This window comes from Chenopodium album, chromosome 7 (assembly GCF_948465745.1).
Source record: "Chenopodium album chromosome 7, dcCheAlbu1.1, whole genome shotgun sequence".
In the NCBI taxonomy this organism is placed as follows: Eukaryota; Viridiplantae; Streptophyta; class Magnoliopsida; order Caryophyllales; family Amaranthaceae; genus Chenopodium; species Chenopodium album.
The window spans coordinates 40,410,590-40,423,035 of NC_137840.1; the positions used below are offsets into that span (position 1 = coordinate 40,410,590).

At 40.2% G+C, this 12,446-nt stretch overlaps 1 protein-coding gene across 1 annotated transcript; it reads left to right on the forward strand.

The window, feature by feature from the left end:
- Positions 1 to 3,491: 3,491 nt before the first annotated feature.
- LOC145640187 (uncharacterized) lies at positions 3,492 to 4,067 on the forward strand. The gene has a single exon (XM_081691490.1). The coding sequence runs from the start codon at positions 3,492 to 3,494 to the stop codon at positions 4,065 to 4,067; it is 576 nt and encodes a 191-aa protein (XP_081547616.1).
- Positions 4,068 to 12,446: the final 8,379 nt, after the last annotated feature.

Sequence of the window (12,446 nt, forward strand, 5' to 3'; positions counted from 1 at the left end):
AAGGGAGCAGAGAACGTAGTGGCAGACCACTTGTCACGTATCACGTATGATGAGGGTAAGGATTCTCTACCTATAGATGATTCTTTCCCTGATGACAACCTTTATGCAGTTGTAGAGAAACACCCATGGTATGCGGATTTTGCTAATTATTTAGTGGGTGGTACTCTACCTCTTGACTTGTCCTACTAACAAAAAAAGAAATTCCTTTCTGATGTTAAGCATTATTTTTGGGATGATCCTTTTTTGTTTTGTGAGTGTGCAAATGGATTATTTCGCAAATGTGTTCCCGAATTGGAAGTCCACAATGTGCTTACTAGTTTCCACACCTCACCATATGGAGGACATCGTGGCCCCACTAAAACGGTGGCCAAGATTAATGAGTCAGGTTTTTATTGGCCTACGATGTTTAAGGATGCTAACATTTTTGTGCAGGCTTGCGACTCTTGCCAGAGGACTGACAACATCTCGCGGAAGCATGAGATGCCCCAAACAGGAATTTTAGAAGTTGAAATTTTTTACGTTTGGGGTGTTGATTACAAGGGACCGTTCCCTTCTTCAAAAGGGAACTGTTATATTCTTGTCGCCGTAGATTATGTATCCAAGTGGGTCGAGACCATCACCACACCTACCAATGACGCTAAGGTCGTCCACAAGCTTTTCAAGAAGACCATCTTTCCAAGATTTGGTGTACCCAGAGCTATAATAAGTGACGGAGGATCTCACTTTCATGAAAGGAAGTTGGACACCCTCCTCAAAAAGTATGGTGTCTACCATAGGACAGGTTTAGCCTACCACCCCTAAACTAGTGGCCAAGTTGAGGTTTCCAACCGTGAGATCAAGGCCATTCTAAAGAAGGTGGTGGCAAAGTCAAGGAATGATTGGAGCGACAAGTTGGCCGACACTCTTTGGGCATACAAAACTGCATTCAAGACCCCTATAGGTACTACTCCGTATAGACTCGTGTACGGAAAAGCATGTCATCTCCCGGTCAAATTGGAATATAAGGCATATTAAGCTATTAAGGAGATCAATCTAGATGCCAAACTAGCGGGAGAAAAGAGGTTACTTCAACTTAATCAACTCGATGAGTTTAGGTTGACGGCCTATGATAGTGCTCGAGTCTACAAAGAGAAGACAAAGAAGTGGCACGACAAGATGATCCTTCCGAGAGAATTCAAGAAAGGTGATAAGGTGTTACTATTCAACTCACGACTTTAACTTTTCCCAGGAAAGTTAAGGTCAAGGTGGTCGGGTCCTTTTATCGTAAAAAAGGCCAACAAATTCGGTTCTGTGGAAGTTTTCGACGAACATGGTAATGAGTTCAAGGTTAATGGCCAAAGACTCAAGCTATATCATGAGGGGGCTACAATTGGTGCAGTTGATATACTTCACCTAAGTGGTTCCGATGCACTCTGAGTTTCACTGTGGTAAGAGGGTCGTGCGGGACCTAGATAAACCAGCGCTTTGCGGGAGGCAACCCATATTTCTTGCTTTCTAAACTAGTTTTCTTTTATTTTATATTTTTTATTTTTATTTTGGAGAGGCGAGGAGAGTGAAATTTTACCATTTATAAGTGCTTTTAGACAGGTATAGGTTTGAGAGGTCAAGAGACTTAGAAAAATTTGAAGATGAAAAGAAATCGAAGAAAAGCTAAGGACATCTGACTGGGCACGGGCCCGATCGGGCGCGCAAGCAAGGATAATTTTCAGCTTTTATGTTAAAGCTTTTTGAATCATGTTAGTTTTTCTTGCGTTGACTTTTTGTTGACTTTTCTCTCTAGGCGATTTCCATGGAGATTTGAGCAGCTAGGTTGGGGTCTTCATCTGGCTTCTTCATCATCATGGCACGAAATAAGAAAACATCAACTCCACTCCCGCAAAACACTAATCATGCTCCTTTTGATAAGATCTTAGATAATCCGAGGAAATCTAGGATTTCTTCAAATGACTCGATTCCTGAAGCTGATGAAATGGTAACTCCTTCTGCATATTTGGTGCATCCAACTGCTGGAAAGGTATCTAGAAGTGATTTGAGGATGCTAGAAAATGTTCACAGGAGTTTGATTGCCCAGAATCAAGCTCAATCCAATAGAACAGTATGTTCCATTGGTTACTGGGGAAAATCGGACTTCGATGGCTACTCCTGATGCTAATCCTGAAACGTCTAAGGGATTTAATGATCAAAATCATGTTTCTGAAGCTCCTGCTGAAGAATGGAAGGACTTATTCAAGGGGAAGCTAAATGCAAAAGGAACCTCCCTGTCTTTCATTTCTCTTGAGGTAAGGGATGGTAAATCAATTGCAAAACTTAGCTCTCCTGATATTCTTGAAGGCAATAGGAAATGGGGTAATGCTCTTATTTTCTATACAGTTGGTTATTCACCCACTATTTCTGCAGTTCACAAGTTCATTGCTGATAATTGGAATTTTATAGCTAAACCAGACATTTTGGCATGATAAGGGATATTTCATTGTTAATTTGAAATTTGTAGATGATAAGAATGCTATACTATGCTCTGGTCCCCATATGTTCTTTGGTAAGCCTGCTATTGTGAAAGCTTGGTCTGATAAGTTTGATTTTCATGCTGAAATCTTGAGAACTATACCTCTATGGATTAAGCTACCTAATTTGCCTTTGAACTGCTGGGGTGATGAAACTCTAAATAGAATTGGTAGTCTGCTGGGTGTCCCTATATGTGTTGATGAGTGTACATCTAGACAACTTAGGGTCTCATTTTCTAGGCTCCTTGTGGAAATTGATGTTACTAAACCTCTGCCTAGTTCTGTCTGGGTTGAGAGTCCTGCTGGAGAATTAATTAAGATTAAAGTCTTGTTTGAATGGACACCACAATTTTGCAAAAAATGCAACAAGGTGGGGCATGACTGTGTTGTACCTAGGAAGCCTAAGCAGAAGCAAGATGATGTTCAGAAAACTGCTCCAGCTCAGAGTAAGAAAGTTTGGGTGCCTAAGAAAGCCAATCCTGCTGGTGCTAATAAAGTTATTGAACCTGTTAAGGAAGTCTTAGTTCCTCAAGTTAAGAAACCTGTAGAATGGCAGGTTCCTGGCAAAAAATCCACGAAAAAAGCTAACAGGCAAATCTCCTTCCCTACTACTGTTACAAACTCAAACTCTTATCTTCCTTTGGCCAATGATAATGATGTTGTGGTTAATATTGATGATGAAGCTGCTGGTCCTAACGGGGGTGATGGTAATCCCTCTTTGGGAGCATGTTAGTGCTATCATGGAATATAAGGGGTCTTAATGACCCTGGGAAGATAGCTTCTGTTAAGAAGCTTCTTTCAGAGCAAAATATTGATGTTGTTTGTCTTTTAGAAACTAAAGTAAAGAAGAAAAATAGTGTGAATATTCAGATGAAATTTGGCTTCTCTTAGTCTTGGCATTGTAACTACTCTCACTCTCCTAAAGGTAGAGTTTGGGTTGGGTGGAAAGCTGAGTGTCTTATTTTGGATGTTCTCTTTTCTGCTGAATAGATGGTTCATTGTTTACTTAGCACTAAAGATTTGCAGACTCAGATTATAGTTACCTTTGTCTATGGTCTGCATACTATTCAAGACAAATTGCAATTATGGAGTGGGCTCAAGGGTCTTCCTAGTACTCTCTTGCTTTGGTTATGTACTAGGGACTTCAATTCTATCTTGTCTGCTGATGATAGATTAAATGGAGCTGCTGTCTCTGAGTATGAGACAAGAGACTTTCAGCAGTGTATTGATGATCTAGCTCTTGTTGAAATCAAGAGCAAGGGCTCCTTTTTCTCTTGGTGTAACAAAGCTCACGAAGGCCCTAGAACTTTTTCTAGGATTGATAGAGGTTTTGTTAATCAAGAGTGGATTAATTGTTATGGTCATGTTGAAGCTGTTTACTTGCCTCCTTCCGTTTCTGATCATAACCTTATTGTTCATGACATCTTTCATGCTTTACCTGGGCAAGGAGGACCTTTTAGGTTTCTCAATTGTCTTGCTGAGCATGATAGTTTCTTGTCTGATTTGGAAATTGCTTGGCAAAGCACTAATTCTAGTAATCCTATCACTAGGCGAAAAAATCATTAGCCCACCAGTTCAAAACCCCCTTTTGCCACCGGTTTTGAACCGGTGGTTTTTTGGGGGGTGGCAATAATATTTTAAAAAGCCACCGGTTCAAAACCGGTGGCAAAAACAAGTATTGCCACCGGTTTTTGATGTGAACCGGTGGCAATAATGCCCTAAAAAAACAAAAAAAAAAATTTTTTTTTTTGCATTTTTTTCACTTAAAATGTAGCAGACAGGTATATAAATACATAATATACATAAACTACGTATATATTCATCAATAATTAGTAATAGTACACTTTTTAAGAGTGAAAAAACTAAATTTATAAGTACAAACAAATTATTCATACAACAATTCCAATTTAAAAGAACTAAATTAATGAAATTACACCAAACAAATGGTTAAAACATCAGCCTAGTCTTCAAAGTATTCTTCAAAGGATGGTGAAATTCTGTAGAGCATCAATAGCAGCAGCATTTCCTATTTTCCTAATAAACAAAAGATGTCATACAATTAGTATGGATTAGGCTAATTGGCCTAATTTCTAAAATTAATCTTCTAAAAAAAAAAAACAAAAAAACCACCATAACCCACCACCCAGAACACAAGACCCCCTACCACCACCAACCGCCACCCACACCACCCCAACACCACCAGCTCCAACCCCAGCCCAAACCCTCGCCCAGAACACACGACCCCCCTACCACCACCAACCGTCACCCAACACCACCCCAACACCACCAGCTCCAACCCCAGACCCACCCAAACCGCATCCAAGCCACCAAGACCCATCACCGAGACCCACCACGACCCATCACCCAAACCCACCACAACCCGTAACCGAACCCACAACCAAACCAAAACCCTACCCAACGCCACACCCACCACGATAGCAACCACAACAGCCGCAACTAAAACCCTACCCACCGCCAGAACCACCACGACAGAAACCAAAAAACAAGCGAAAATTAAAAAAAAAAAAAAAACCAAAAAACATACTTTATAACCGAAATTGGTTTGAATTTGGTTTAATAAGGTCAAATTCGACCATGAAAAGTCTAGATCTAGAAATTTCATGGTCGAATTTAACCTTAAAAACCATTAATTTTTTAACACCACCAACCACAAAAGTTTTTAACACCACCGCCAGCGACGAGAGAGCTTTGAGATGAGAAAGGAGGAAAGAGAAGTGAGACGAGAGAGGGGTTAGACGAGAGAGAGAGCAGGAGAGAGTGAGACGAGATAGTGAGAGCAGGAGGAGAGGGGAGGGAAGAGAGAGGCTGAGAGAGGATTTAGTTAGGGTTAGGGGTTTATAAAGGGGAGGGGGTGGTTTTTTTTTTTTAAACAAAGCCACCGGTTTTGAACCGGTGGAATTAATATTTTGACCACCGGTTCGGTTCAAACCGGTGGCAATACCCTTCCCAAAAAATCCCTTCCATTTTCCCTTATTTTTTTGCCACCGGTTTTTAAAAACCGGTGGCCATTTGGCGGTGCCAAATTCAATTTTTCTACTAGTGTATGGATGACATTTGGTGTAAGCTTAATCATGTTAAGGCTTCTTTGAAAAAATTGAACACTCAGAAGTTTGGTGGTATCAGTGCAAAGCTTGATTCTGCCCATAACCATCTTACTGATATTCAGCAACAAATCTTTAATGATGTTACTAATACTGATCTATATGCTCTAGAGATGGCAGCTATTGCAAATGTGAAACATTGGTTTGGTATCAAGGAAAGTGTTTATAGATAGAAATCTAGGATTGACTGGATACAACTTGGTGATGGGAATAATCATTATTTTTTCTTAGTCATGAAGCAAAGACAAAGCAGGAATAGGATTGATACTATCTATACTGAGCAAGGTGTTCTGCTGAAAACTCCTGCTGCTATTGAAGATGAAGTTACAGGTTTCTACAAGAAACTGCTTGGTTCTAGAGCTCATGTTCTTCCTGGGGTTGATTTGAATATAATTAGAAAAGGTAGACAGCTATCTAAATGTGCTCAAGATTCCCTTATTGCCCCTGTTACTACTACTGAGATTGATTTGGCTCTTAAGGGTATTGACAATACTAAGGCTCCTGGGATAGATGGTTTTAATTCCTTTTTCTTTAAAAAGGCTTGGAATATTGTGAAAGCTGATGTTTATGCTAGTGTTATGCATTTCTGTAATACTGGTAACATGATGAGGCATTGGAACTACACTACTATTACCTTAGTTCCTAAGGTGCAGAGCCCTTCTTATGCAAAGGATTATAGGCCAATTGCATGTTGTACTGTCCTGTATAAGCTGATTTCTAAGATTTTGATTGCTAGATTGGCTGCTGTTTTACATTAAATTATTGATAATGCTCAAGCTGGGTTTATTTCTGGTAAGCATATAGGAGACAACATAATGCTTGCAACTGAGTTAATCAAGGGTTACACTCATAAATACATCACCCCAAGGTGTATGCTCAAGGTTGACCTTAAAAAGGCTTATGATTCAGTTGAATGGAGCTTTCTTGAGACTGTTATGGCTAAGCTCAGTTTTCCTGCTCAGTTTACCAGTTGGGTTAAGAGCTGTCTTTCTACTGTTACTTTTTCAATCTTGATAAATGGTATCCCTGCCAAACCTTTTCCAGCCAAGAAGGGGCTTAGACAAGGTGACCCTATGTCTCCCTTCCTTTTCGCAATTGGGATGGAGTATCTGTCAAGATGTCTTTTTGAGCTGAATCAAGACCCTGATTTTAATTATCACCCTACGTGTAAAAGAATGAATCTGACTCATTTCATGTTTGCTGATGATCTGCTTATGTTCTGCAGAGCAGATGCTGGTTCTGTCTCTCTTCTCTTCCAGGCTTTCACCAAGTTTTCTGAACTTCAGGGCTTTCTGCAAATCTGGATAAGAGTGAGATCTATTTTGGTGGGTTAGCAAAGGATGATCAAGCTAATCTCAAGTCTCTGGTGGGTGTTGCTCCTTGAGTTATCCCTTTTAGGTACCTGGGAGTTCCTCTCTCTTCAAAGAAACTCACAATTGCTCAGTGTAAACCTTTGATTGATAAAGTGACTACTAGAATCAATGGGTGGGCTGCAAGGTTTCTTTCTTATGCTGGTAGGTTGCAACTGATCAAAAGTGTTCTTTTTGGTGTTCAAACCTATTGGGCTCAATTTTTTGTCCTTCCCAAGAAGATTCTAAAAGAAATTGAATCAAGATTTAGTGTCTTTCCTTTGACTGGGAAAGATAATCCCTCAAAGAAATCCTTAGTCTCTTGGTCTCAAGTCTGTCTCTCTAAGGTTAGTGTGGGGTAAAATGTCATTTCTCTCCCTGAGTAGAACCTTTCTGCTATTACTAAGCTTCTCTGGGATTTTGCTCATAAAGCTGATAGCCTTTGGGTCAAATGGGTTCACACTTATTACTTCAAAGAGAAGCCCTAGTGGGGTATGCCTGCTCCCAAGAAATGTTCTTGGGTTCTCAAAAGAATTTTGAAATGCAGGAATATCATTGTTAATATTGGCAGTTGGGATCCTGTTATGCAAGGTGGAAAGGTTAAGATTAAGAAGATTTATCAGTGCATTACCAATCAGGTCCCTAAGGTGACTTGGAGAAGGATTATCTGTAATAACATGGCTTCTCCAAGAAGTGTGTTTATTTCCTGGCTTGCTGTTAGGAATAAACTAGTTACCAAAGATAGATTGCAGAGCTGGAACATTCAATGTGATCCTGTCTGCTTTTTGTGTAATCAGAGTTTGGAATCAGTGCAACATCTTTTCTTTGAATGCTCTTTCAGTAACTGTATCAGAAAACAGGTTCTTGAAGTTTTTGGCTATGTTATAGCTATCAAGCATTTTGATGTTGAATTGGAGTGGATTTGAAGGATCTGCAGGAAGTCTAGACCTAAGAATAGGTTGTTGGGAATGTGCTTTGCTGAAGCTGTGTATCAGATTTGGCTGCAAAGGAATACTTTGGTTTTTACAGGAAGCTGCAAGTCTACTGTTGGTGTTTTTAGAGAAATTGTTTTTTCTGTAGCTTGTAGATGTTCTGTCTCTGACAGAAAGTTACTTATGCTTTAATTTGGTTTGTTTCTTGGTTCTTTTTGGTCTGTTTTGCCTTTTTGTCTAGTCCTGCTATTTGGTCTGTCCTGTAGCTGAGTCTAGGAGAGGCTGGGTTTGTGTTTGCCTGTTTACAGGCTTGTGTTGTTTGGGGTTGCAACTTTGCTTTTGGAAGTTGTAATTTTCTTCTTTTGGTTTTAATAAATTCCATTTACCAAAAAAAAAATTCAGTTTTTATTTCGCTCGATCGGGCAAGGTTGCCCGATCGGGCGCGCATGTAGGGCTGGAAATTGGATCCAAATTCACCCGATCGGGCGAGGTTGCCCGATAGAGCGCGCAAGAGCAGTTAGAATATCAAGCTTATTTCGCCCGATCGAGCGCAAATCGAGTGAAGGAAAAGAAATATCGGGCGAAGCTCGCCTGACCGGACGAATGAAAAGGCGAAATTATCGTTCATATTCGCGCCCGATCGGGCGCGCAACTAAGGTTCTGGATTTCAGCATTATCCGCCCGATTGGGCGAGGCTTGCCCGATCAGGCGAGGCTTGCCCGATCGGGCGCGCCTTATTTGGCCGTCCTCTATATCCTTTCCCTTCTTTCTTTTTTCACTTTCTTCTTCTTTCATCTTCTTCACCATTACTTTCTCTCTCTAAAACCTTCATTTTTACACCCACAATCTCACTTATTTTCAAGATCTTCTCCAATCCTTCCATCAAAACTCAAAAACTTTTGCATGTTTTTAATCCTTTCATCTTTCTCTACAATCTACACCTAATTTCTACCACTTTCTCTCAATTTTCTCTAAACCCTAAGAGAGAGAAAGTCCTCAATTCCTATCTTTTCTAATCACAAATGGCTCTCAATAGATCAAGAACTATAAGGGGGGAAAGCTAAAGGCAACAAGAGGCCAGAATTGACCCGAATTTGCAAGTTCCGAGATAGGAGAGGGTGGTCATCACCACCCAAGAGCAAAAACAAAGGATGATCAACCTTACTTCGAGGCAGGTAATTCCCACTCGTTTTGTTCATCACCCCACCCTTATTAGATTAGGAATTGATAACCATGTAGAAAAGTTGTTCAAGGGAATTGGCATGAGTGGTTTCTTTAACATGCATTACGATACTTATAATTACTTAAACTTAGAATTCGTTTCTAGTTTTGATGTCATAAAATCTAATGCTTTAATTTCTCATGTTCAATTTAGATTATTAAATAATGATGTTAGATTGACATTGAAAGAATTTGGCAAAATTTTTGAGTTAAAATCGGATAGGCCAATTGAACCTCCCCAAGACAACATCGCCGTTGTCTATCAATCCCTTACGGGGGATGCTAATTTGAACCTCCAACATGCCAAGGGCACTTGGATACAACATCCCGTGCCAAAGTTTTGGCAACGGTTTGTTGGCCTTACCATCTTTGGAAGGCATGAACCCGCTAATGTTAGGCGGGATGAGCTTGAATTGCTAGGGTCATACATGATCCCTAGAAGTGAAAAGCTCAACATAGTCCACAAAATGGCCAACCACTTCCAACGGGTGGCCAATGCGGCCGAGGCGGGTAGGTCTAGGGTACCCATTTATTTTGGTTGCATAGTAACACACATAGCGGTCAAACACCTTAACTTTGTCCCTAACAATGACGGTAAGGTAGTCGACCTAACTATTATGGACCTACCCTATTTAGGTGGCCTTAATTGGATTAATGTCATGGGAGGTGAGACTTGGTGGGTGATTCAACGGGAATCGGGTAAGAGGGATAATGCTTTCACTTTACCCTGTCAAAATTTGGCGCCGTTGCCGGGGATTTTATTATGGGATAGGATAGAATCAATTTGCGCGTCCCTACTCTCCATGTACTTTTGCATATTGGCAAGTATTGCTCTAATTTCTGTCATGGCAGGGTCGGAAGATGATGAGGGTGATGCTTGCCTTTTCTGGCCGGAATTAGGATGATAATATTTTTGTTGTGGTGGGGTTTGCTGTTGTGGTTGTTGCGGAGGTGGAGGGTTTTGTACATTGGTGCTCCGGTATGAAAGATAAGGATGATTTTTATAACCGGCATTGTAAGAATTGGAATAGGGGTTATTCTTCCTATAGGTTTGAAAGGCATTAACTTGTTCCATAGAGCTCCTACAATCTTGCTCCGAATGACCTATAATTCCACAATTTTCATAAAATGCTTCATTGTTAGCAACAACAGAAACATTAGCAACAGAGTTAGGAGCAGCAGTAAGATTATCTAATTTTTGACAAATAGACGTTAATTGAGCTTGTAGAAAGGAAACAGAATCGACATTATGTTTTCCTTTATTTCCAAACCCTCTCGAATTTCCATATTGGGAATTGTGTATTGCCATGTCTTCAATAACCTGTCCTGCGTCATCCACATTTAAATTCATGAACCTCCCACTAGCTGCAGAATCTAGCACTAATCTAGAAGAATTTCCAAGACCATTATAGAATGCTTGGATCAATTGCCATTGTGCTAGATTGTGGTGGGGGCACTCTCTCTGTAGATCCTTGAACCTCTCCCAAGACTCATATAATGTTTCGTCGGCCTCTTGAGCGAAGTTATGAATAGCACTCCTTAGCACCGCTGTTCTCTCTATAGGATAGTTTTTATTATAGAAATTCAAAGCAAGAGTTTCCCAGTAAGTAATACCAAGTGCAGTTCTATTCAAACCATTAAACCATAATTTAGCTTTGCCACATAATGAAAAAGGAAAAAGAATCTCCCTGATTTGGTCTTACCCAACCCCAGCTTGACCAAATTTGAGAAGGGGAAGCCTTCTTACACTTTCGAGATTAACGGTCAAGGTGAGGTTCAACCACCTCACCCTTCACCTCAACCCCACCAATCTCCCATAGACCACTCACCTCATCACCATTCATCACACTACCCACCACCTCCACCCTTTACATATGATATTCCCACTTCCTCAACCAACTACAACATTGACCCCAACGCCCCTTATGACTTCTCGGCTTTTAGGAGCCAATTAGATAGGATTGAGATGGGGCAAGGGAGAGTTGAGGGTATGGTTAGGGACTTGGACACTAGAGTAGGGTCTCTAGATAGAAGGGTGGGGTATGTGGAGAGGAACCTAGGGAGGGGTTTATACCCCATGTATGATGATTATGCCCGTCGGGGGGGCTATTCCCTCCGATTCACTTGTTCCCGATTGGTTCCAATATTCGCAAAGTGGATATACGAACCCAAGTGCCTACGGTACCTATGTCGACTACTCATCGGTTCATGGTTATGGGACCGATGTATCTTTTGGTGGGCTTGGGGGGAGTGTGGACCCTAACTACTTTGCCGGTTACGGAGGTGGTGGCTCTAGCCATGGTGGAGCCGGTTCTAGCCACGGAGGGGGCTATTCGAGGATGGATGAGGATGAGGAGTAGGCTACACTCCCATGTCAATGAGGGCATTGCTTGATTTGGCTTGGGGGGTGTTCTTTCGCTTGGTAATTCTCTTCTTTTTCTCTTTTTATTTGCTTTCTAGTATAGTTTTTATTGCTTTCCTAGTGTAGTTTTTATTGCTTTCTTATTTATGAAAAATACAAATAAAAAATTCAAAAATACGTTCCAATGAATTATGAATCATACTTCTCTGTGCCCCATACTTGAGAATATTTGTTTTGATTCTTGGTTATTGATAATGAGCATTGTGGATTTGTTGGTCATGATTTGAAATCTAATTGCTTGGATTCCTAAACATGAGTCAATTTTGCCAACTATTTGTGAAAATAGCGCTTGATTAGTTGATTTGGTTAGGAAATGTGTGATAGTTCCATAATTCCTGGTATGTCAACGAATTTGAGTATTGATTTGCAACTATGAGTAGTGTTTCATGACTTATTATTATGCACATGAGGAGGACGAAGGCGATCATTCTTTTAGGTAGCCTTCAGAGTATTAGATACATTTGTTCCCTTCTTGTTACCCATGTTGTTGCTTGTGCCCTTTTATTGTTTATTTAGCCAAATTACAAGCCTATATGAGCCCCATTGGTTACTAGTCCTAAGCTTGGCTTGGGGGAGCCATTAGTTGGTAAGGTGAGGGAGTTGTGGTGTGCACATTATTTGCACAATGTGGGAATAAAAGAAGAGTTATTGTTCTTTGATTTTTGATTGGAAAATATTGATATTGTGTTTCAAAGTTGAAATTTCCAATATAAGTTAAAAAGAAAAAAAAAAGAGCAAAAGAAAAAAAATTTAATGCTCAAATGTTCTATTTGAGGGTTGTTCAAAGAAAAAGAAAAAGAAAAAAATTCAAGTTGAAAAAGAAAAAGAATGAGTTCAAAGTTCGTTTTTCACTCAAAGTTCTACATTATAATATTTTTATGAGTGATTATTGTAAGTGT